We start from the raw sequence: 27,983 nt of genomic DNA, 5'->3' as shown, positions 1-27,983 counted from the left end.
ATAAACATAAACGCATAGGGTACATAAGCAATAACGCCACACATCGGTTAATCAATATTCAGCTTCAATACATCAAATAACATCCTTGATAAACTTCGCACAGCACCAAAAGCTAAAAAATGCAGTTCGTTCAAACTCATGCAATTATACCCACTTTCGGATCAGCTGTGCCTGGCGATTTTCACTCTCTGTGGACGGACTGAATGACCAGCGAATTTATGAAGCGGAACAGGGTTCCCAGAGAGTCCGATCTACTCACCATGGAAGCAAGCGGCATGTCAAATGAGAGGTAGACCATGGTAATCTCTCAGCCGGGTTCACAGAGCCTGACCCATGCTAGAGCCAGCTGCTACGATCCCTCAAAACCTCCTCTCTTCAAACTCACAAAAAAGCCAACGTATGCACAAGTACTCCTAGGCGGGCGTTAGGAGAGTTCTTGAGCCAAAAAGAAGTGTGTTAAATGATAGATCACTAATTTTAATTCAGCGCCCCTTAATTTCCTTCTAAAAATATGAGATGCATCAGGGCTCCCTACTAGGTCCTTTCTAGTGCTGCTCAACCTGCAATGAGAGGTAAAGCTGTCCGACTGAGCCTGTCTGCATGCATTACTGAATAGGACAGCCCAAACGTCATGGCAACAAGGAGGATCCTGTCCCATTGTGTGGGGAAGGAAAGAGAGGTGCGGCTACTTAAAGACAGAGGGTCACATGTAAAGAGGGAGGGTCCCAGAAACACATCCTGGTGCTTCAAAAATGCCAACCATATGTTTGGCAACATATTTTTGATTTAAAAATCAATGTCCTTGCGTACATAAAAAGTAATTGCATGTTCAATAAAAATGTAGTTAAGACTTTTAAAATTAGCTTGACATAAAACAGCTGCTGCGTTGATCAATTTAATGAATTAGTCTACTATCATTATAAAAAGGTTCTGATGATCCTCTGGATTTATGATGAATTGAAAGTGACAGTAGCATGGCATTCCTGTGGCCTTGAGTGATTTCCCAGCATCAACTTTTTTTTCCTTGCCGTTACAGGGAAATGAACTCCAAAATAGGAAACTGCGGGAAATCCCAGACTATACTACGTGCTGCAACAAGTCTTGAATTTCTGTGTAGTTATTATGAATCTAAACATGCCTTGGCCAACCTAGTGATGTGTGAGCATTACTTTTACATTACTTCATGATCTTTAAGAAAATGACTGAGTGGATGATACTCCTCATTACAGCAGTTTAAAAAAAATGAATACCAGTCTTGGACCTGCAGGCTTGGCACATTAATAACTCATTAGAGGACATGCCTGCTTAAATGACCATGTAATGTACACAAAATGATACATAATAATGTACATTATATCAATTATCATTATAGAGTTATTATATATATATATATATATATATATATATATATATATATATATATATATATATATTTTTTTTTTTTTTTTATGTTCTATAATTCATTAACGTCAACTTAAACTGTGTTTGCAATCCATTCACTTTAGTAATGTGACGTTGTTTAGAGTGATATTTAGGGAGACAAAATGTAGTGCAGGGTTTTTTCTGGTCTTTTATGAATTGAAGACCAGGAAAGTGCATTAAAATAAATAAGATCAATTTTGATTTCAATTTTAAAATCATGTAGACTTCAAGGAAATCTTCAACATTTAATGTTTTAATTGATTTTAGGCAACAGTATAATAATAATAATAATGTAACGTCTGGACCAATCAGCCACACAATTATTCATTGTATTTAATGAATTAAATGAATAATGAATAATAACCTCACTCTCACTATCAAAGTTCTCTGAACTCATCCCCCTAAAACTGTAACCAGCATCCCAATGTTGCTAGCACACAGGCCAACCTAGGTGTCCTGTTACAGTTATATGGTACTTTTATGATCCAGAAGAATTCTGGAGAGACTAGTGACTCATTCTTCCTGAGAAGGACAAATAAACTCTCTTAATCCTATGTATTCTCTATATAACCACTTGGGAAATGTATAAACATGTATCCAATTTTCCCATCTCATGACTTTCCTTTTATAGGCTTTATTCTATGTATTAATTCTCTCTTTTGAACTATTTTGGTATTAATGTTCCATAGTTGCAAATGTATAGTTAACTGAGATCACATTGGCAGCATGTTTGGTATCTACGGACTCCAACTTTAATTTCCTATTTGGTAATTTATGTTACATGTTACTAACTCTGTGACATGTTAGAATTATAGGAAGCTAGAAGGTTATTCTCTCATTCATCCAATCCAGTGTCTTATGCTAATATCTTGCTACAGAACAAAGACTCGTAAAACTTCCCTCTGAAAGGGGAACTCCTTATTGGCTCAGACACCTCAAGAGGGTGTGGCATCTTCACCCCTTATATTCACTGATCACAAGGAACCCCCTCTCTTCCTGCTCGTCCTCCTCTTCTTTTACTGACAAATGCTGACGTCAAGATGATGCTGTAAGAAGCTAGAAGCTTCTAAGGAACCCCAAGCTTGTGCCAGGCCTCGGCCTAGACCTTCCATTCACCAAAGATCCTCTGAATCCAACTGGTTCTCTTTCATCAAGACAATATCAGCAAAGATTCAACGGAAACCTCCACAAATTGCATCAGGACAGTTTTAATTCAACTTGGAGAGACATGCAAGTATCAAACTTAGTCTCATTATCGGATACATTGAGTATCCTTACCCTTTTAAAGATGGGCCTGTTAAAACTACACTGATGGTTTGCTCAAGGCTGTTGATCTGCTGAAATGTCCAACAATGCTGTAACCTCTTGCTTCCTGTACTCTGCTTTAGCTCTCTCTCTCTCTCTCTCTCTCTCTCTCTCTCTCTCTTGGTAAACTGTATGCATGTATGTGTGTGAATGTTAGAGTAGTTTAAGTGTTTAGTCTAGTTAATAAAGTCTTGTTCATGTCACACGTAAGGTTGTCCGTGTTTTGCGCTCATATACGGGAGTCCCTATTCATGTCGGTCCTGACTACAGGCTTTTAGAAGAATAAGATTGTTATTTCCCATAACCTGGAAATGAACATTTCTTAGAATTAATAAACAATTAACACTGTGTGTTCATTGAACAACAGGTTAATTGATTGTAATATTAATTTTATTACATTAAGTTAATTTTATTAACTGATTAAAATATTAATAATTAATTATAACTAGTTATGATTAATTATTCATATTTATTTTGAGCTAATTTGCTGCAATAATAATTAAAAAAAAAAAAAAGTCAACTTTATTTTTTTTTTTACAATGTCAACTACTCCATTATTTGTAAATAGCACTGTAAAAAATTTTTATATATATATATATATATATATATATATATATATATATATATATATATGACAAATTAATAAATAAATAAATAATAAATACATTTATATAAATTGTCAGTGGATGCAAATAAAATAAAAAAATGCAATTAAAATGAAATAAATAATAAAATGCCACAAAATAAAATATTCATATTAATTTCCCCTCAGTGGATGCACAGGTTTTTACCCTCCAACACCCAGATCATGTTAAGTGTTTAGCAGTCAGCTAAAGGTCAAGTCAGTCAAGTCAAATTTATTTATATAGCGCTTTTTAAATTTGTAATGTTTCAAAGCAGCTTTACATATTAGGAGCACAGAAAAAAGAGAAATGGTTAAAAATAAGCTGTACAAGCAAGCGTGGTAATATGTAACATTACAAGATGGTGCACATTAAGCAATGTCGGCTGACTCCAGGGGTGGAAAAAACCCCCTAGGAGAAAAACCCAGCGTGCTAGCACTGGGAGAAAAGTCCTAGGAGGGAAAAAACCCCTTGGAAGATATATATAATATATGTAAATGGATATGGAGATCAAAATCTGAATTATACATTTTTATTATAGAGTGAGGTAAGGTGAGGTGTTTAAGTTGGTATTTTCCAACAGGTTACATTACCAGCACTCAGATCAATCCTCATTCACCTAGTTAAAATGTTCCTGCTTTCCACAACACACTCCTAAACAGTCACATCTTCCTTAATATGACCCTGATTCCTGACAACAACAGACTGACCCCTGGGAACTCATGCATGTAGAGGCCTTTTTACTTACGACTTCTCTATACAACATAGTTTATCTCAAGAACACAACAAACCAGCATAAAGATAAGAACAGCGATTGATCAAGCTTTGAATACTGATGAAACAAACAAACAAATGGAAGTGGAAGAACGACTTGAGTGACCAGCACTCACAAAAACATCCAGAAACAAGTTAGACAAACACCATTCTGACCAGGTCACATTTCATCTAAGTTTACCTTGAGTGTCAACATAGGACTAGTCTCAGGGCCAACAACACACAGAATGTCACCCACTTCAATTAGTCAAAGCAGAGGCAGAACAAAGAGCCATTGAAGCTTGAGGACAGACGATTAATCAGTGATCAGAACCACGATACGGCCTTATCGTCTGACGAGATAAAAGTGTCTGTCTAGCACAAGGGCCCAAACTTGTGTCGTCAGGTAGCGGAATGATGCTAACGGCTTTCCATTACGTGGACATTCAGCTTCCATTACACATGGACACGTAGCATCTTCCCACACAATACTAACATTTGCTCAATGAGAAATACAGTGATGCTATACAGGGGTTTAATCACTGACGAACCATTCACTGGAACATAAACACTACAAATGTGGCTTCTGGTAAAAACGTGCATCATGTTTAAAACCTGTGAACCGTCACCTCCCTTTTTGGGCATAAAAATGCACTATCCACACCTAAATTGTAATTCATGAATGCTTTAAAATACAGACCTAAGGTTGGTCTCCTTTTAAGGACACTATTGCTGAAATAAAAAGCAAACATTTTTAATAGAAAATATATTTAAAAAAAAACTTTTGGCTCTAAAGCTAGAAAACCAAAGCCATATGTCTAACCAAGTTGTGTTGTGAAGTTGACATCACAGAAATCTAGTTTCCTGTGAGATTTTGTTATGGCGTAATACTAAAAAATAGCCACCGGGTGAGATTTGTTGCATTTTCCTGTAACAAATGAATACATTACATGACTTGATATCACTTCTATCACAAAATAGTGGCCTTGAGTCTCAGACTTTTCCAATGATATAAGTTTTGTCAAGTGTTTTATAAAATAGCGCAGTAAATTTTGTCAAATGTGAAACATGACTGCAAAAAAAAAAAAAGATTTGTTATCACAACATTTTTTCTTTTGTCAAATCAACTTCAATAATTAATGTGGTTCAGAAAAAAAAAAAATTGAGTTTCTGTTGATTAAACTAATCACCTTCATTGTATTAACTCAAATTTTTCCTTTCAATCAACTCAAAATTTTAAGGCAACCAGGTAACTTAATTTTTTAAGTTAAACCAACAATTCTTCATTAGAGTGTAGGGGGCGGAGCCTGTTTAAAGGTTTTAAAGTACCGTTTCCATGGTAACACAATGTCCATTTCAAATCTGTTTTCACGGGATGAATTTTGAGTGTTAAAGCTGATGAAATGATGACTTCTAAAATATGTGATAGAGAAAAATGGGCAATAAAACAAATGCGCCAAGCATCCCTCTACAGTTAACAAGTTAAAAGCATGCTAACTAGAGTCAATGAGTTTCATAAATGGTGCAGCATTGCTTTACCTGACACTTTGTTGGTGATGTACTCTTAAAAGATGCTTCACCAGGCAGACTTTCAGAATCCATGTGGAGCAGATCCCAACTGTGCCAAGAGGACAGGCGTCCAAAACGTACCATGATCCAACCTGGACGCCCTATCTGACCTCAGTCAAGCACTAGTCCTACTCTAAACTTCAGCAGTCAACATCCAGAGAAGAGGCAGAAAACAAGCTAGACATCCCCACCTGTGCTCAGGATCTGGCTGACAGTGAGTAGATTTTAAGCTTTTGCTTTATGACTTCATCGATCTACTCCTCCCATCTTCTCCAAAGTCATTCTCCAAATCACAGCACACAACATTCACACACTAGATGCTGATCCCTCCCACAGCAGACACCGGCAGGCCTACAAACAAGATCACTTCCTTACCGTAGAGAAGTATTGGGTAAGTAGGAACGTGGTCATATTTCATGCCAAAATCAAAAGAAAATAAACAAGAAATGATTTGTCTGGATGATTTGTCTTGAAGCATTCAATGTTGAATATTGATATTTTCATGGCAATTAGGCAGTTTCTACGGAAGCTTGTTTCCACCACTAAATAAAAAAAAAAAATCAAAAAGGTAATTGCGATTTTTTTATTTCACAATTCTGACTTTTTTCCCCTCATAATTGCATGTTTAAATACAACAGTTCTGACTTCTTTTCTCAGAATTGTGAGATATTAACTTGGAATGGTGTTATAAAGTCCAATTCTGCGGAAAAATTCTCAGAATTGTGACTTTATAACTTGCAATTATGACTTTATATTTCACAATTCTGACTTCATATCACAATTGCAGGTATACATCACACAATTCTGAATTGTGAGATAAAAAGTTGCAATTATACCAAAAATAATACATTTTTTCCTTTGCATTTTTTGGGTGAAAAGTTAGCATGTTTGCTATGCACTAAATAATTTTTGCTAGAAAATGGTGGTTTCGCTGTTATGATGATGAGCAGGCAATGTTGACAGACATTCAATTCATTACAAAACATTTAAAGTTCAGTAAATGCTTTATTCTACATTACAGATACTACTAATTAAGGTGATTTATGTGAGACACCATGAAATTGCTTACCAAACAATGTTCTAACAAGATTCTCAAGATTCACTAGTTTCCCATGAAGATAAGACCCATTTTTTGCTAGTCATGTTTTGTTCTATTGTCTTCGAACACTGAGTGTTAATGATCAGAAACTAATTGCATGGTAATTGTGTCAACTTCACAAGAGCATCAATCACATGTGGGGGTTTGCTGTGTCAAGAGCTTTGTTTCTTTGTTGATAACCCAGGTAAATAAATGATTACTATTGGTCTCTTGCTTACTGAGAGATATTGAGATCTGCCATTTGTGCATTTTTTGCCCAAAGCTTGCAAGAGTTATTATACACCTTAAAAGAAACATTAAACAACTTGATCCTTTCATTTATAGAGGGAAACCGATGCAGATTAAATCTGTCTGCTCCGACACTAACCTCTATGCTGTGATATTAATACACTTTTGAACCAGTCTCTTATCAGAGAGTTCAAATAGGAACAGGAAAAGGCTCATTTCCTGCAGTTAGTTGCAGTCGACAGATGATGTGCGGTGTATCCAGACCTTTGATAGTCCACTGACTGAGCTACATTTGATCAAACACGTCATTTCCTTATTTAACGCTTGTCTGGCAGCTTTTGCCATTTTTGGAAACACCTCTGCAGTCTCTGAAATCTCAAAGTATTCACATTTCTTCTGTACAGCTTGTGTATAACTATTGATTCTTTTGGAAGCTAATGAAAATATTGCAATATGTGTATTGCACTGCAAGTAAGTTAAGCCAATTACTTTCTCATTGGAGATACAGCTAAATAAATCTTTTGTTTCAGCTATTTACTAAGGCAGCATTTCTCATTTTCATTTAGTTAAACTTGATATACTAAAATAAGTAAAACTGAAATAAATCAATATATAGACATTTTAAAACAAAAATTCATAAAAATGACAAAAACAATAAAATTACTAAAACTTTTTAGAATTAAAATAGAAAATATATATAAAAAAACGAATTCAAAATATTAATAAAAACATTAATACAATACCATCTCAACGATACTAAAATAACACTGGTAGTAGTAAATTATATTATATATATGTATATAAATACACAGTTGTAAAATTTCTGAATGCACAAATAAAAAACTATTAATGCCATTGCATTAGATAATTGCTAATAAGCTAAATATTTCACAAAAAAATATGTTTGGTATGGAATCTTGTTTATTCTACTGAATAAAAAAATAGAAAAGGTAATTTCGACATTATATCTCACAATTCTGACATTTTTTTCCTCACAATTACGAGTTTACATCTCGCAATTCTGACTTTTTCCTCAGAATTGCATGATATAATCTCGCGAAAGTCAGAATTGCAAGAAAAGAAGTCAGAATTGAGACAAAAATGGCAATTGCGAGTTATAATATCAGAATAAACTCACAATTGGGAGAAAAGAAGTTGTACGTGATATAAACTCACAAACACAAGTTATTAATTCTGACTTTATATTATAACAGCATTATATAAATATTTATAACAGAATAATATTATAACAGATATTATAATATTATAACAAAATATTAATAAAAATAAAAAAGTTTTCCCCTCGCAATTCTGACTTCTTGTAATAGCGAGTTTATATCTTGCGATTCTGACTTCTTTTCTCACAATTCTGACTTTTTTTCTTGCGATTGCGAGTTTATATCCTGCAACTGTGAGAAAAAAAAAGTTTTCAAAAAGTCAGAATTAACTTTTAAATTGTTTTATTGTGTGGCGGAAACATGCTTCTATAGTTAGGAGTTAATTGATTGAATGGAAAATAGAAATACAGTTACAGACAAAAAAGTATATTAAGACAAAGACAAAAAGAATTGCAGAAAAAAAGTATATTGACATTTTGTGATTGTCAAACTTTGGAAAACATGTCCATATTGATGAACTATATAGTTACTCTACTGGAACTGGCTTCATAATTTAGCCAACACACACAAAAACACCAGTTGATTACAAGTCGTTAAGCAAAAATGGCTCAGAAAGTGTTAGTTATAAGAAAATATCTGTAAGCATTTGAGTGCAGATGCCATTTGTTTTGTTATCTAATGCAATGGCATTCAGGCATTATAGATATCTAGTTATAGATAGAGGTGTTGCACATACACAACATGACCAAGAGTCACTAAATCCATCATAATGACACATTTCTCTGTGTTGCTGAGCATTGGAGGCCCCTGGTGGCCACAGGGACTTCTGACCTAATCACCTGGCAGGTTGTGTAATACACCTCTCCGGTCATTAAGCATGAAAGTTTGCTCTACTGCACATCTGTGTGGGTGAACGGTGTGGCACAAATGCCAGCTTACATTATCAATCTAGTGTTATTTGAATAAAGCAACAGAGCCGCAGGTTAAAGGTGAAGAGGGAGTCCTGAAGTCGACGTCTTTGATGTGAGGGATGAATCTTACGCCACAGGACATGCTTAAAACGACAGAATCCCAGCATGCATTTCAAACTGAACATCAACGGTAACCACAGTAACGACATTGTGTTTGGAACAAACATTTATACACCACTAGAGGACCATCATATTTAGGTGAGATGACGTCAAAAGAAGCCCTGGATTAAAGTTGCAAGGGCAAAAACACAACTTTCACCTGAAAACCTGCTCTTGTGAGACACTCGTCTTTCAGCTCCTGGGAGTGTAAAAGTCATGACGCTACATCAAACGCTCGCGCTTCAAAGGTCACTCCCCCCACCGGGGCGGATCTGGCCAATCAAACCTCAAAGAGGTGTCCTGGTGTCACCGCCGCACCAATAATCCCATGGGGATGGGTTCCTTTCTAAAGGTCAGACTTTGGTGAGGGGGCAAGACACAGTGGGCGAGTTACCACATACAGGTCAAACGCGCTCACACACAAAACCGAGCAGCTCTCATAAAAATTCCAACGGAATAGTTGGCAGATGACTTGAGAATTCCATCAGCGGGAAACAGAGAAGGTCGGTGGATATCAGCGGAATTAACAACAGATCACTGCTACTGTCAGAACAACCAAAACATACGGTCCAAACTAATAATGTCATTTAGTCATATATATATATATATATATATATATATATATATATATATATATGACTAAATGACATTATTAGTTTCATCATTATTACAACAGTTCTTTCTGGTTCTTGAATCTAATTGGCTGAGAGCCATGCAATATTCTCTTAACGTGCTTGCGGCGACTGTCATGGCGGTCGAGCAAATCCACCATATTTTTTTTATAAATACTGCTGTTGTTATGTCACAAAATGTAGTTTAAAGTGTTTTTTTTGTTTTAACGCTTTCGCAGATGCGAACTCCAGGTCGCCAGTGCTCGTGTACCCGCAGAGAACAGCTTCATCTCGGCCAATCCTTCAGTTATTTGCCGCTGGCTCTTATGTAGATAGAGGCTATAAATGTAATTCATTTGGCGTATATCAAATGGGCAATCTTTGGTCTTATTAATCTATTATTTGTTCCAGAGCAAAATGATTTGGGTTAAGGGGAACATTTTATTACATTTTATTAACTTTATATTTAGGCTATATTTAACTTAAATCCTAGAGTGGAGTGCTACTTTTGTACGTTTGACTGAATTGTTGCTTGTGTTTTTTATTTATTTGATTGTGTTTATTGTTTGCTTGTGTTACTTGCTACTGATAATAGATATAGGACACGCTGATGTGAGCATGTAAGATATGCTTCGCCATAAACAGACATACATAAATCCCCTAGCAGATCTAGGCAGGTGGAGCTGGGGGAGGTGGAGGGTTTCAGAAGCACTGCAGGACTGAACCAGACTATTTAAATGATGAGCAAGCAATCTCAATGGCTACAGGCTACATAAAATCTTACCAACACCAAACTTATGCATAGTAAACAAACATAACTTTGTTTAGGCAAAAAGTGCTTCACTACAATCCTGACACAAGTCCCGCATCTTGGCCTTTCTTCTTCAGCAAGTAGTGTTTGCATATATTTTTATAAATAGCTTAAGTATAAATAAACCTGCACAGGTTAATTTTGCAATATATAGTAGATTTTTTCCAAAATACATAATTTTTTTTAGAACCTTGAAGGCCATTTAATTTATTTATATGACCACATGAATTACTTTTGAAATATATCAGGACCCAGTCAAATTTAATGATAAAAAATTACAAATCAAATGCCGATCAAGGTTCTGATATAATAATATATTTTGGGAAAAGTTTTGCTATTTGCATATAATTAACAACTACAATGGGAATTGCGTCACAGACTGATAAGGAATGTCCCACTGGAAAAAAAGGGGGTGGTGGAACCTAAAAATTTGTCAGTTGATACCATGATGCAAACTCTGGCAGGCTGTTATCGTACAAATGTGTGAATGCAAAACCACAAGCCTTGAATGACACCAGAGGCCATGCCTGTGAAATAACAGCCCTTCTTATTATTAAAACTGATGAAAAATCTTATTTGATGCAACTAAACACAAACAGGGTTTGTTTAAATTTCTAAACTCAAGCATGAGCAATAGCAGTATTGATGCATGCCTTAAAGTCAATGTGTGCTGAAAAAATTGAAGTGGATTTGAACTTTGAACAATTTAAATGTCGTCACCTAAGATAATCAAAGAAGAATCATAATTACGGCAAAGCCTCTGAAGATAAAAGCATAGAATCTTCCTTTTTGGCTGCCAACGAACCTTTTATTGTAAACAAAACCTGTACATCAAACCCCAGGTCTAATTAGAGAGATTCTCTGTGGTTTTCTTAAAGGCCAGAAAAACAAACCTGTCTAATGCGTAATACCTGTGCAATACTCTTCCAAACACGCGTAGGCTTGTTTTATGCTGTTACGTAACCTCCATGCACACACAGCAAATCAAAGCCTGATGGGATGACATAGCCTAGACCTGACCTAGTTCTGAAGTTTTTATTGCCAAGCCTGTATCACGGTAAAAACCCATGAGGGACATCGACAGGCCTGTACCCACAATCCTACGGAATGGACTCATCTGTAAATCCATGTTTGTACACGCACACAGGAGTGCGTTCGGGCTTGTCTTTCCATGAATCCATCTTTACTGAGTATCACAGCGCAACCGGGGAAAATCAATTCCATTATGTTGTAAGAGTAACCAGTCATTTCTACAGAAAAGAGCTAAAAACCAAACAATCGCCTACATTAGAAGTTCAGAGTGACCCATATGGATGCACTTCCTGTCTGAAGTCATGTGTCATGTTTAAAAGAAAGGTCAAGTGGGAATGAGGTGTTTAGATATTGTGAAGGAGAGGAAAACACGAATATAGGGCCAACCGGGACAGCGAATACACATGCACATGAAAAGAGATTAGCCAATCATATCAGAGATAATTTACATAGTGTCAAAGTGGCAAAACAGACTTTACTGAGTTTACTTTAGAGGGGACAGAAAAAGGTCTTGAAAAACTAAATTATAAAATAAATACATCAAAAATAAAATAAAATAAAATCTACTATCTAGGGAGTGGACAAATGGTCTTGTGTAAAACTAAATTATTATTAAAAACATAAGCACTTGGTGTAAAAAATAAAATGTTGCAAAAATGTAAAAAAACAAAAAAATAAGAACAAAACAAAAAACAAGCGCATTAGGCCATGTTTCTAAAACAAATTTATGGCACTAAACTAAACTAAACTAAACTAAACTAAAAAAAAAAAAAAAAAAAAAAATAAAAAATAAAATAAGGACTTGGTGTAGAAAATAAAAAGCTGCAAAAAATAAATAAAAATAAAATAAAATAAAATAAAATAATTATTATTATTATTATTATATATGATATAATTATTATATATTATTATTATTATAAGGACTTGGAGTAAAAATTAAAATACTGCAAAAATGTAAAACAAGCAAACAAACAAACAAACAAAATCCCTTATATGGGGCAGACAATGGTCTTGCAAAACTAAATTACGACTAAAAACCTTGACTAACACTATAAATACTTGAGGTAAAAAATAAATGCTGCAAAAATGTGGCCTCTTTAGCATCTGTAAGCACATTAGGCCATGTCATCTTAAACAGATTTACAACACAAAATTGAATAAAAAAATTAAAATAGAAACTGTAAATTTAATTTACGACGCAAACCAGCTTTTTGAAAGCCTTGAGCGGGTGTACAGAGGAAAAAGCGGCACTACTGACCAGTATGTCAACGCTCTCACGCCGCGGTAGGGACCCATGCTCTGCCCTCTCACTGCCCGGTGTGAGGATGTAGAGGCTGCCCCCTCCTGTCGGCTTCATGTTGGGTAGACTCAAAGAGCGCAGGTCCTTCACGCTTTGCTCCACCTTCAGTTCATCGCCGGGTCGAGCTGCAGAAAAACACAGAAATAAATAACTGCACAGCATACAACATCTTACAAATACTGATTTAATTGCTTGAACAAGTCAAATATGTGAAAAAATAATGTTAATTACGTTCATGAAATAGATTTAATGGATAACAGTTGAAAATATCACTATTAAAATGTAGTTAAAAACTGAAACCCAAAACTAACATAACATAACATAACATAACATAACATAAAATGCCTTTAACCATGGTAAAAACATGCAGCGGAGCATGCGGCTTTGACAGGTTTTTTGCTTTTATAAAACACTATTTTAAATATGAAACCAACATTTTAATGCATTTATTATCATTATTATTATTATTATGTTGTTGTTGTTATTTTTAAACTAAATAATTCATGTTAAATTATAAAATTTAAAAATAAAATTCAATAAAGTGTAAAACATTAAAATAAAAAATAGATTAAAAAAATGTAATAAAAAATAAAACAAGAACAAATACTTACAATAGTGTAAATTACTGTTTCTAAGAAATAGCAAACTCAATTTTACAAGTGGGACTGAGGTGTTTAGACAAGAGAAGGACAGTGAACACTTATTTTACATGCAAAGAGATTAGCCAATCATAACAGATCATTTACATATCGACATCTCAATGTAGCAAAACAGCCTGTTTACTATCTAAGTGGTGGAAAATGCACTTATAAAACTAAATATCATCTAAAAACTGTGACTAACACTAAGGACTTGGGGGGTAAAAGAAATGAAATGCTGCAAAAGTACAAAATATGGCTCTTTTGGCATCCATACATATATTAGATCATGTTACTAAAACAGAACATAAAATAAAACTTAATAAAAATAATAAAATAAAATACAAATTAATAAATTTTAATAAAATAAAAAATATATTTAAAATAAATAAATAAAATTTTATATATATATATATATATATATATATATATATATATATATATATATATATATATATATATATATATATATATATATATATATATAAAATAATTTTAAAAAATACTTACAATTATTGTTTGTAGGAAATTCCAAACTAACTGAATATGCTCAAATCCTTTGTTAGTATGATTCAAAGAAACAGAAGAACTTCGAAAGAGTCAATCTTCAGCATGAATTGAATGTTTCACCACTCCTCAGACTAGCTGTTAATGTCCCAATCATTTTAAAACTAACCCCTCGCTTCATTCTTACGTCACAGGCTGAGAATTACGCAAGAGCAGTAGGTGGTATGCCTGCATTGGCGCGCGTTCGTGTTATCTGATTAAAGACGTGGGGATGGGGATTTGTAAAGACAGGCATATGGTTGTATAGACATGAAAAGAGTCATGTGAATGAGGTGATCTACTTGAAGAAATGGCACATCCCGTGTGAGGTTCCTTAGAAGGATAACAACTCTAAATAAGTTTAATTGGTCACACCTCATTTCCTAGGAAACTTTCTGGTTCTGTGGACGCAGCGTCTGTCGTGTTGTGTAATACGGAGTTATTTTTTTTAACTATACTGTTGTGATAATGCAGGAAGAGAGGGTTATCATGAAGTGAGGAAATGTTGACAGCAAGATTGAGGTGATAAGTTGACAGATTGATTTGCTGGAAACGATGCCGATGAGAAGAAAGTGGACACTGCAGAGGATGTGTCATGCTTCAAACCGCATCACAAAACGTACAGGGTGACTCTTACCTTTTACTTTAAGGTAATGTCCTCCAAAACGATATGCCTCAAAGTGGAGTGAGAGTGGAGTGTTTGACTGGTCCAGGAATAGATCGACTCGGGATAATTCAATGCCCTTGCGCTCAAAAATTGGTCCGAGCACCTCTCTACAGAACAATTAAATGAGCGTATAAGTTTCACAGCCAAAATGAACAAAGCAGAAACAGAGTTTTAAATCAAATAAACAGCCGTTCAAAGATTTAGACTGTAAATTATTGAATTTAGATTGTATGAAAATAATGGAAATATATGGTTCAGATCACTCAGTAATGGAGCTTGGTTGTCATCTAGTGAAAAAGTGTGGTACTGCGCCCAAACAAAATCTTACTGAAGGCTCATTTTTTTGAGATATCAACCTGAAACACAACTTGTTCAGATTTTTGGCTTTGATTTCCTTGCAGTTTTAGAGTAAAACTTGTTTTGTAAATATATATATTTTATATAAAATATTATATTTTTACATTTTACATTTTCATAAACTTAAACTTCTATAACTTTTTTTATGTTTCACTTACATAAGTTATTTCACTTCTACAATAATCTGCCAAATTTCATCTTTAAAACAAGACCAGCCTTATACTCCAAAGTATTCTTGAATTACAACCATTTAAGTTTGGATAGTGCATTTTCTTGTCTAAAAAAAAAGTGGGGGTGACAGTTAACAGGTTAAAGGCGACCCTTTGTTCAATGGTATTCAAATAAAAAATATTGATTATGCAATGGACACATTAACACACAGACACACACAAACTGATGAATGGTGTGGCTCCTTTAGGACCCCGAGAGATCCCATTGGTTCAACAGACTTTTAATAGGTGGTATTTTTAAGAGCCTGATTATAATTCCTGAGATTTATGTGTGACAAAATGCGTTATTATAACCATTCATTTCTTTTAAATTACATGGTTCACTGAAACTGAAACTATAGGTTGTGAAATCAAGCATTTCTGCCAAAGTCATGTGATTTCAGTAAACAAGGCTTAAGCGTCATAAGCGTTTCGAAATTTCAATGGCTCATCATTGAAATGAAACAAAAGATTTGTAAAGCTTTGAATCTTCATGAAGCAGTGTGTTGAAATCGGCCATCACTAAATATTGTTGAATAAAGTCATTATTTTGTTTTTTTGGTGCACAAACGTATTCTCGTCGCTTCATAACATTAAGGTTGAACCACTGTAGTCACATGAACTGTTTTAAATACGTCTTTAGTAGCTTTCTGGGCATCTGAAAGTGTTAATTATCTTGCTGTCAATGCAGGCCTCATTGAGCCATCGGATTTAATCAAAAATATCTTAAATTGTATTTTGCAAAGATGAACGAAGGTCTTACGGGTGTGGAACGACATGAAGGTGAGTAATTAATGACAGAATTTTCATTTTTGGGTGAACTAACCCTTTAAGTTATTACAAAATTATTATAGTATTATTAAATATTGTTATTACTGCTATATATACACACACAACATTGCCATTTTAGTGTTAAATTAATATTAAATTATTTTTACAGAACATAGTATGTATATATACATTTGTTTTATATTTCTAGCATGTTGTTTGTGCACTTAATGTAATAAACATCATGCAACAGTTAAATAGGTTATAATTAGTCAAGACATCACGAAAACAACTTCTGATCAGGCATTACTGCCTCGATCCTAAAGGAGCAACACCAAGGTTGTGGGTTCAGATCCCAGAGATCTGACTTACCGTAATGTCTTCTTTTTGACAGCGGGGACGATCTCCGTGTCTATGTCTATGTTGAGGTCAAACTTGAGGCTGAAGCACTCCTTTCTGGGGTCCTATAGGGGGCGACAGTCCAACACTGGTCAAAAGTGAGCAGCAGACAGACCCCTTCCAGTCATTTACACCAAACACTAGATGTGATAACCACAAGATATCTATCAAGGGACCACATCCTGGGGCTGCTGCTGATTCAGAGGTGTGTCATTTCCTGTACACCATGTTGTATAGGAAAGCTCACATTCAAGTTTGTACTTTTAAAGTAAAACTAATGTAATATGTAGGATGTAAAGGGGCTATACGTGCTTGCTTTTAGACCGTCATTGAGAACAGTTAGGAAAGAACTCAAAAGTTTCCAATAAGCCTTTGCAAAAAGAGGACAGCACTTACGTCAGTGTGGCGCCGCCGGGGCTTCTTTCCTTCTCTTCCTTTAAGCTTCATTCCTCCTGTCTTACGTTCTCTGTCAAAAGACAGAAAATCACCACAGGCACATGAATACAATGGATCATGGCATCTGTACGAGGCATTATCACAGTATTTTTTTAGGGCTGAATAATCTGGGGGGAAAAAAAATACATTTTTCAGATTAAAATTGCAATTGAATAAAAAAAAAAAATGCACCAGGTTTGCTGTATTTGTTCATAGGGCTGAACAATTTGGTCAAAATTTGATTATATGCAAGCATGTCTATAAAATAATGATAATAACATTGTTATTATTGCTATTATTATTAAAGAAAAATATTAAATAAAATAAATCTGGCCTAATTTTGACCAAGATTTTGTGATTATATATCAATATGACAACAACAACCATAAAAATACATTTAATAATAATTGTTATTGTTATTATCATATTATTATCATTATCATCAAATAAAATATTAAACCAAATTAATTAATAAATGTCTTAATATTTTACTGTAAAATGAAAATATAAATAATAGAGAAATATTTTAAGTATTATAAGTAATACAATAACAATAATAAAAGAACAACTGTAAAATTGCAATGCTAATTGTAATTTTATATGATAGATATTGTAAACAGTGCTTTTATTTTGCAAAAAAATTAAATAATATTTTGATTAAAAACTGCAAGGAGCCCTTAAAGCATCTCTTTTATTAAAAACATTCTGTTTATAAGCACTTCTCATAAAATTTGGGAAGATGGTTGGCACCTGTTGCTTTCCCAAACGCATGTTGTAAGTGAAAATCTCACAGCCCTTACAGAGATGGATTTTGTGCAGAGCATTTACTGCAAACTGAGCCGCTCAAAGACACTGAAAACACTGGATCGTGATTTGTAACAGTTTTGCGATTCACTCCAAAACTCTTACAGCATATATTTATTTAAAGGGGTGGTATAAAGCAATTTTTACAAGATGTAAAATAAGTCTCTGGTGTCCCCAGAGTGTGTATTTGAAATTTTAGCTCAAAATACCACACAGATCATTTTTGCATAGCATGTTAAATTTGTCACTTTTTGAGGGTGAGCAAAAACGCTCAGTTTTTGTGTGTGTGTCCCTTTAAATGCAAATGAGCTGCTGCTCCTAAGCAGAGGGCGGAGTTTCAAGAGCTTGTGTTAGCATATAGTGTTAGCAGCGCCGATTACCTCACGAAGAAAAAAGAAAATATCTCCCTTTGCATTGAACTTTGAGCGTCGTAACTTTGCAGATGTTGTTTATGCTCAACAGCAACATTACACACTAACTAAAGTTAAAAAAGTGAAATCATAATCAACCACCCCTTCAATTAAATTCCATATGGTTATTTGAATGTTGTGTGAAGGTTGTGGATCACCGACTGACCCTCGTTCAGTGCTTCCTTCCTCGTCTTCCTCTAGATCTGAAGGGGGACTCGTGCGAGGTGGACAGGAACGCGTCGACACATTCCGCGCCAGGATAGAACCTGACGACAAAGATTTTACACAGGTCTGATCTCACAATCTTCACTATTTATTTATAGACAGGATTATTATCATTAACTAAAACTAAAACTATTAAAACATTTCTGAAATAAAGCTGAAATAAAAATTTTAATATTAAATAAACAGTTTAAGCACTAAAATATTACATAAATAATAAAAATAAAAATAAATATGTATAGAAAATAAATAAATAAAAACTAAAACAAAAAATTAAAAACCTAAATAGAAATAATAAAAAAAATAAAACCATAAAAGCACAGAACGAAATGGCTAAAAGTTAAAATTAACAATTTTAAAAATAACATCAAATTCAAAATATTAGTAAAACTAATAAAACTAAAATAACACTGCTTTATAAAAATGCTTTATAATTTTTTTTTTTTTTTACTAAATAATGGTGCATGGATAAACAATTAAAAAAAAAGTTTCAAAACTGAAAAGATAAAGATAAAAAAGTATTTAAAATCTTTTAACTTTAAAATATTTTTAATATAACTTTTTTCAAATAAGAAATAAATATTTTTAATGTTAATAACTTATTGTATTTAAAATCAGCATCTGTTGATGGGTGATTGAATGATTGAATTTTAATGGTAGTTATTGATTATACAAATTAACATCCAGGTGTTTTTGAATGACACTCATTTGTACGAAGCATAAACCTGTCAGAGCAACATAAGTGTGTTTGTGCCTATAGGTCCATTTACCTTGTGGCTGTATGTCAAAGCGGGGATGCCTGTCAAAGTGCATGCTGTCAGACTCATCCAGGTGACAGCGAGAATCACATGACTCACACAGGTGCAGAGGGTTTTTACCGTTTAGTTCCTGACAGTCTGGGTGATGACACACCTACAGGAACATAAAGAAATCATCCATTAGACGATGTGAGGAGAACCTTTGAGTCACTCGGGGTCAAGTTCATATCACTTCACCACATACAAAAAGACATCATAATGATGCAAGCTGAAGTCACCGTCTAGCTATTGAACTTTCTCTTCTGATAGTTCACATCATGACATACAGTCTCAAACACAACCGTACACACACGCACATTGCTAAAGGGCGTCATTTACATCCCAAACCAATCCAAAAAACACACACAAAAAAAAAATATTTCGAATTAGTACACATCATTTGCTGTCGAAATACCATGGTACAGTGGGTAATGCCATTAATATATACTGTACATGCACTGTAAAAAAGAATATGTTTAACTTAAAAAAGTAAGTTAAAATTTTGAGTTCGTTGAAATTAAAAATTTGAGTTAATACAATGAAGGCGATTGGTTAATCAACAGAAACTCAAAATATTATGTTATCTGAACAACATTATCTAAGTTGATTTGACAAAAGAACAAATGTTCTGATAACATCATGAAAATAATTTTACAGTGTGGCAACAGAATTCATGTACTATAGTATTTACATGGTTCAAGAGTACTATGGTACATTTTTGTTTTACCTTATTTCTGGACGTACTATGGTAGTATAATGTCTTTTTTTTTTTTTTTTTTTTTTTTTACTGTTTTTGAAATACAATCATGTTGAGCTGTATTAATTTGATCAAAAATACAGTAAAAACAGCATTATCGCGAAATATTATTACAAATTTAAAATAACTGCTTTTTAAAATATATTTTAAACTGTAATTTATTCCGGTGATGACAAAGCTGAATTTTTAGCATCATTACTTCAGTCTTAAGTGTCACATGATCCTTTAGAAATCATTATAATATGCAGATTTGCTGCTCAAGACACTTTTCTTATTAACAGTTGTGCTGCTTAATGTTTTTTGTGGAAACTGCAATAAACTTTTTCATTTTTAATAGAATGAATAGAAAGTTCAAAAGAACAGCATTTATTTGAAACAGAAATCTTTTGAAACATTATACTGTAAATGTCTTTACTGTCATGGTTGATCAAAGCATACTTGCTTAAAGCATCAATTTCCCAAACATTTGAACGATTGTCTATATACATAGTGATAATATCAGATGAAAAAGGTACAGTTGTTTAAGGGGCGTCCCAGCTATGATATATCACATGGACTGTTTGGATAGTAGAACGCTGTAAAGATTTAACCAAAGATGTGCAAAAAAGTATACCATTTGTGATAAAGCCAACAGTGGCCTTGCCAACACAAGCATGTGCAACCTCAAAGAGTCATGTGAATCATCTAATTCGAGCTAAAGTTGCACAGACAACTCTGAAGAGTTAAAATCCTTGAGAAATGCTCCATTCTTCCTTAGAAGATCTCAAAAACTGATTCAACCAAGAATCACAACAGGTTTCATGTTCATACACATTTATGTCTGCAGCTTGCTGTTTAATATAAAAGCATCGACTGCCACACCTACACAAGCTTAATCCAAATCCCTCCGAAATGACGCATATTGAAAAATAGCGATCAGTCGACCGTCCCCTCTTCTTACCTTCCACATCACGGGATGTGTGCAGGCCGCCCCATCCGTGGGCTTCCATGGTTCACGGTGGTCCATGGCGGCAAAGAACAGCACTTCAGTACCGTCACACACCCCTAAACCGCATGGAAGGGTCCCAGTTCATCCCCTTCCCCCCAAAGATATCCAATTAATCCACCCCCTTGGCGTCTAGTCAGGTTAAGCGCTCATGGGGGCAGGGCAGTTTTAGGGTAGTCCTGGTCTTCCCCAACAACCAAATCAGTCTTCAGATGTCCAAAGCCCCTCTAATCTGAGGAGCTAATCATCTGCCGTGCACTCTTGCGAACCCATCTGATGAGGCGGTGGAGATTAGATTTGGCTCATCTCTTTCTCAGACTGGACTCCACCTCAAAAGGGTTCTACCCCGAGGAAGAAAGGCAGCCTCGGCTCCATAAAGTTTTTAAATAGAGCTTGCTTTTAAATGGGCCTTGTTGTCTGTAATAGGCATGACATGGTCTACCACAATGAGCACAATTAGGTTAGGTGTACTTTCATGTTTTTCAGATTCAAGGGCTTGTTGGGACTTTGTGCAAAGCTGCAGCCGCTTTAAAGGCATGAATGGTCAAATATGGATTCAATGTGACCATACATATCACTTTAGCATAGAACAAACTTCAAGAGATAGTTCACCCAAAAATTCAAATTCTGTCATCATTTACTGACCCTCAAGTTGTTCCAAACCTGTATGAATTTCTTTCTTCTGCTGAACACAAAAGAAGATATTTTGAAGAACGTCAGTAACCAAACAGTTGATGGACCCCGTAGTTAAAGGTGCCCTAGAATCAAAAATTGAATTTACCTCGGCATAGTTGAATAACAAGAGTTCAGTACATGGAAAAGACATATGTTGAGTTTCAAACTCCATTGCTTCCTCCTTCTTATATAAATCTCATTTGTTTAAAAGACCTCCGAAGAACAGGCGAATCTCAACATAACACCGACTGTTACGTAACAGTCGGGATCATTAATATGTACGCCCCCAATATTTGCATATGCCAGCCCATGTTCAAGGCATTACACAAGGGCAGCCAGTATTAACGTCTGGATCTGTGCACAGCTGAATCATCAGCGAAAAATGGCAGATGGAGCAATAATAACTGACATGATCCATGATATCATGATATTTTTAGTGATATTTTTAAACTGTCTTTCTAAATGTTTTGTTAGCATGTTGCTAATGTACTGTTAAATGTGGTTAAAGTTACCATCGTTTATTACTGTATTCGCAGAGACAAGAGCCGTCGCTATTTTCATTTTTTAACACTTGCAGTCTATATAATTCATAAACACAACTTCATTCTTTATAAATCTTTCTAACAGTGTAGCATTAGCCCGTTAGCCACAGAGCATAGCCTCAAACTCATTCAGAATCAAATGTAAACATCCAAATAAATACTATACTCACAGGAATGGATGCATGCAGCATGAATGACGAACATCTTGTAAAGATCCATTTGAGGGTTATATTAGCTGTGTGAACTTTGTTTATGCACTGTATAACTGCACTTATAGTCGAGAGCTCAGGAGGGCAGGGAGCGAGAGATTTAAAGGGGCCGTGCAGCCTGAATCGGCGCATAGTTAATGATGCCCCAAAATAGGCAGTTAAAAAATTAATTTAAAAAAATCTATGGGGTATTTTGAGCTGAAACTTCACAGACACATTCAGGGGACACCTTAGACTTATCTTTTGAAAAGATGTTCTACGGCACCTTTAAAAGTCAATGGGGCCCATCAACTGTTTGGATACCCATATTCTTCAAAATATCTTCTTTTGAGAGAACTTGAGGGTGAGTAAATGATGACAGAATGTTCATTTTTAGGTGAACTATCCTTTTAAACATTGGTGCATGCTTAAGCCCAAAGCATACTTTGGTTTTAATGCATATGCGAGGGTCCGCAAACAATGCGCGTGCCACAAATTTCATCACCAGAATAGTACACGCGTACTGTATGATCGCTGCCTGAATTTTGTAACCACACATACTTTGTACGCACAGTTCGCACATGCGCACTGAATTTGGTTTGCACCAATCCGTTGTTCCACAAGGTGGCAACATTGGCCCAAACTGTTAATTCAGAGCAGAAAATGAAACTTAAGAGATTAAAGAACAACAAAATACTAGAGACTACAAGAACAGATATGAGATAGCCGCAACTTTAGTTTAAAAAAAATACTAAGAAATTTTATCGGTCATAACTTCTGGAGAAAAATAGCGCAGACACTGGACAAAGACAAAACTTGTTTATTAAAAAATAAATAAAAATGCATGTGTCGACACGCTATCAAGGAAGCTAAATTTAGGTACAGGGATTCCCTGAGGTCTGCTAAAAATAATAATAAAAATAAAAATATTAATAAAATAAAATAAAAAATAAAATAAACTCTGAACTTGTAATCCACAAAAACTTCACACGAATGAAATGAGAGAATGATATAGTAGAAAAAACAATATTCAAATACATGTAGAACAACAGTGATCCAACACACACAAAGCAACAACAGCAGCGCATTAGAGTTTTTTTAAGTGGGGATTATGACTGAAAAGAGAAAAAACGACAGGTCATTCCGCTTTACAGTAAAACTTCCTGCACAGCGGTCAACGTAACAGCCTGTATACTCACATAACCGTGTGTTTGTCATGAGCCACTGCTATGACAACTGGCAGCTTTTTCTGTGTTTGGAGAGCTGAGCTGAATCACCGGTAGGGACTAATGTGCTCTGACGAGTTACAACACATTTGTCTGAAGGAGAACGGGACTCATAGCCGTTTATGGATCGGCTGAGAGTGTGAACCTGACTCCGGGGCAGTGACATGAGATGTGCGATTCACACCCATTTAGTGATTACGGTAAAGTGATGAGAAGAGAGGCGATAAAGAACTTCTAGAGAAAAATCTCACATCTGGAGTACACCTATAATACACGATTTTGTCTAAATAAATAAAAAATAAACTAAAGTCATCATGTAAGGAGCCATTTTAAATAAGCAAATTTAGGCATCACAAACAATGTACATTATGAAAAATGGATATTCATTTTGAGATTTGCTTTACATACGCGCACAGTTGAGTCTTTCTGAAAATGCTAAATCAAGAGACTTCAAGCACTGACCAAACAGTTGGGCAATTAAGGGACCCTCAGCCAGGGATCAAAGCCAAGGACAGCTGAATGTGTGTGTGTGTATGTGTGTGTAGGCTGTCTGATTTTTGAAGTTGTGCTGGATTACCCATGGGCCTCAGGAAGGGGCGATGTGTTTGGAGTGTGGAGGTGAATGTAAGTGAACAGCAGAGAGAAACAGACAGCTGTGAACACACACAAGTGTCCAGAGGGGCTTATCAAATTTAAGGACATGTGGCACCATTCTTAGCTATGTGCACACTCAAACACAAAAAACGTATTTAGTTAAAGGTACAATATGTAGCTAGAGTTTGCCTATTCAAAACAAAGGTGTAGCTTCATGACGCCCAGATTGAGCGGGGAATCACGGGAGATGTCGTCTTCACCTCACAGCCGGTGGAAAAGAATCTGCAAGACTCGGGCAGAAATCATGTTCATGGATGAGATTATTAACGTTACTGTAGTATGAAGCAGTGCAGAGCCGAGTGATGTGGGAGCTGAACGAGGCCGCTTCCGCTTCTTCCGGTCAAGTGTGTGAGGCAATGCAGCACTGTTTATCATATTAGATACATTTGAGTGTTGAAAATGTTATAACGTTACGCTGTGCGTTCGCTCAGCGGCTGCTGTGAGACACTGTTACACACTGCAGTAAGCTAGATTGATTTTAGAATATCATATTCATAAATGCTGGATGGCTTATGTTGATAAATGGCGTGCAATTAATTTTGGAGAAAACGCTGCATTACTGTTACTAAAAATAGGCGACGCAATGACAAGGGATGGGACACTAGTTAAAATTGCTAATTTCTCTGGATCTAAACATTCTAAGGAAACATCGGGGATAATGTAAGTACACAAGTCAACAAAATATATAACACCGTTTTAATGGTTTTTGGATATTTTAATACAAAAATCTTACATTTTGTGCCTTTAAAAAGGTACACTATGTAACTTTTTATTGTTAAAAATTAACAAAATTTTTCATTCAGTACATTAATTCATCTTCCAAAACGAGTTTTTGTCTGGCCCTGATTTACTATGGTAAGCCATTATAAAAATGTTTATATTTTATAACTTTTGGGATGGTTTTCAGAGAAAATGTGTATATGCGTCACTCCACCGTGTAACTGTCATATTCGCAAATAGAGAAAAGTTGCTCCATCTACTTTGACGTGTATGATGTGGAAGTGTCAAAGGTTAGTTGTCACAATGATTGAGAATGAGTGACAATGAGGGACATTGACCAGCTAAATCTCCAACCTCAGTGGAATCACATGTTTTAAAAAAGGAGAGTCTGTTGGCAAAAAGAGGAAGCAAAAGAGCTCGTAATAAAACAAGAATCAACATTGGCTTGTCTTTTTGGAGATGGCGAAAACCGAGGGATTTGAAATGTAAAAGTGACGTGGAGATGCCGTTTTTATTACTCAGCAGGTGAGTAAGGTATTTTATTGAACAGATAAATTTCACCATATGTAGCTATCTAGTTCATTGTAAAGCATTATCTATTGTGAGGGGTCATATTCACGCAGAGCCGAAGCACAACCAAAACAATGTTCTTCCACAAAATGCATGCAGTTTTTTTTTTTTTTTTTTTTTTATATATGCTAGAGAGCCAAAAGTTACATAGTGTACCTTTAACAAAATAGCAAGGCTAAAACAACCAAAAATCAAATTACTTATCACTGGAAACATGTTTTTCTCCTCATTACGACAAATAAAACATCCCCATTTATCAGAGCTCATTTATCTGAGGATTATGATGTTATGTAGGCATTAATAATTTCATGCCCTCATTTCCCCCTCAATAATCTTTCAAGCAATTAAGCCTTAATGTGCAAAAGCTTTTCCTGAATGAAAAATCAGGGATTTTTTTTTTCATATTTCATAAGCATCAATCTGCAAAAATGACCTGGAGTGAAGGGGATCAATGGTGAACAGGTTCTGTGGTCTATATGTGGCAAGCATGTTCTCTTCTATGTATCTGGGGAAGGAGGTGCTGTGCATACAGTGTGAAGAGTTTCAGGTCAAATGTCAAGTGCAGTGTCCTTTAGTGCAGGATTAAACCGTCTGCCACAAAACTGAGCACCTGTTCCCTTCAACTGCGCAGCTCGCTCGGGCTTACATAATGTACATTTTCATCCCTCTTTCACACACAGATAATTGTGTCAGCATTTAATCTCTCCTTTCATGGAAAGCTGCATGAGAAATTTGCCCTCGCCGCTTCGAAGGGCGAATGAAATTATGTGCGAGCAACAAAGTACCATGGAGAAGACTGGGAAATGGCAAAAAAACGCTACTAACTTCTTTTATTATATATAATATTTTTATATTTTGTCTAGTATCAACATAGCATGATTAAAATAATACTAAATCACAGTTGTCACAGTTTTGCGGGTTGTTTTTTATTTCTGCAAGACCACAATGGGTTTTTTGCCAAATAAATACTGCTTTGATTGTAAAAATAAATAGTATTATTAGATAGTTATATATATAAAACGATACTGTCCACTTAAAATAGCTTAAAAAAAAAATCATGAAATCGTAAAACAAGCACAGTTTTATCTCCTGTCTTGATGTATTTCTTGTTGAAACAAGACATTTTGGAGGACATTTAGCTAATTTATTTAGTTAATGCTATTTTTTGTCTATATCACAGCTTTATCACAGCACACATAAAGATGACTTGCTATGCACAGCCTCGTAGGTTGAAGGGGAGGACATTCTCATTCTAGAGAGCATTTAATTAAACAATTTTTGCAGCGCAACACAAGTCATCAATATTTTTGTTTTGTTGTCCTGAAAGTTAAAGACAGTACATTTTAAGTGCACTTTCAGGAGTACTCCAGTATGCAGATTACCTCAAAGCTAGCAGACACAACAAGTCACACTTTCAATGTAGCAAAGCAAAATACATTTTCAAAGAATGGCTTGACTTCAAGAATAGCTTGTTCAACTACTAGGAACTCTAAACTGGGTAACAGGATATGCTGAAACTCAAACAGAGGGACATTACAAAATTGAGCAACATCAAATAAAACTCGCTGGGCAAAAATTGTAAAAAGCACACCTGCGCTACACATACATTGCATAAGTATGCAAATGCTTCACACCATTATATGATTGCGCATTTATGCTACCTGAAATCAGCTGATAATAATGCATAAACATAATTATTGCAGTTAGTGAAGGTCACACCCAAACAACACGCTCTTCAACACGCTTCCCACAGTTCTCTAGACCTTTCTCACTCTTACCATATGAGATGTGAAACTGGATTCATGGCTAACCATCACTGAGCTGTGATTCTCACATGGCAAAAAGTGACAAAAGTTCAAACAAGACCTGAAACTGACTGACTTCAGATTCAAACTAAATCACTGAATCATGATTGCACTGCAATACACTATGAAACATCTCTCATGCACTGCTATTGTTTTAACCTCAGACACCACACCTAAGGACACGTTCACTGATCGCCCAATGCATTTTGCACTTAAAAATGCCAAAAGTGGGCTGAATCTGAACCAGGTGCTTTTGAAGAAGATGCTTGTGGCATCAAATTAAGACACTCAGAGTTTGTTTGAGGTAGGGTTATTATAGTTATAGTTATTATATTATAGTATTATAACTAAAACCATAAAAAAAACATGTTTGTTGTTACTAATAAAATAAAACATATTATTAAAAAAAAACAAAAAAACTGAAACTTACTTAATTTCAGTTAGTTGCCAAAGGCAAAATTTTATGATGGATGGATGAACTTTCTTGAGCTTCATAATCATTGGTATCGCTCACTGCCATTATAAAGCTCGGATGAGTCAGGATATTTATCAATATAACTCAGATTGTGTTCATCAGAAAGACGAAAGTCATATACACCTAAGATGGGGTAATTTTCATTTTAAATTGAACTAATCCTTTCCATAGCAAGTAAACTAGACATTCCATT

General features: G+C 35.1%; 1 protein-coding gene across 4 annotated transcripts in view; it reads right to left on the bottom strand.

The window, feature by feature from the left end:
• The window catches only part of plekhg5b (pleckstrin homology domain containing, family G (with RhoGef domain) member 5b), an 89,406-nt gene that overhangs the window by 14,542 nt on the left and 46,881 nt on the right, over positions 1-27,983 (bottom strand). For all 4 annotated transcript variants that reach the window (XM_048177557.1, XM_048177556.1, XM_048177559.1 and 1 more), the window contains 6 exons: positions 19,167-19,308; positions 18,341-18,440; positions 16,922-16,991; positions 16,499-16,590; positions 14,763-14,899; positions 12,900-13,066 (listed from right to left, as the gene is read on the bottom strand). In XM_048177557.1, the coding sequence (XP_048033514.1) occupies positions 12,900-13,066; positions 14,763-14,899; positions 16,499-16,590; positions 16,922-16,991; positions 18,341-18,440; positions 19,167-19,308 (708 nt within the window). The remainder of the gene's footprint in view (positions 1-12,899; positions 13,067-14,762; positions 14,900-16,498; positions 16,591-16,921; positions 16,992-18,340; positions 18,441-19,166; positions 19,309-27,983) is intronic.

Source organism: Megalobrama amblycephala, linkage group LG24 (genome assembly GCF_018812025.1).
Source record: "Megalobrama amblycephala isolate DHTTF-2021 linkage group LG24, ASM1881202v1, whole genome shotgun sequence".
NCBI classification, from domain to species: Eukaryota; Metazoa; Chordata; class Actinopteri; order Cypriniformes; family Xenocyprididae; genus Megalobrama; species Megalobrama amblycephala.
The sequence above is the reverse complement of the archived record's forward strand: the minus strand, read 5'-3'. Positions and strand labels throughout refer to the sequence as shown.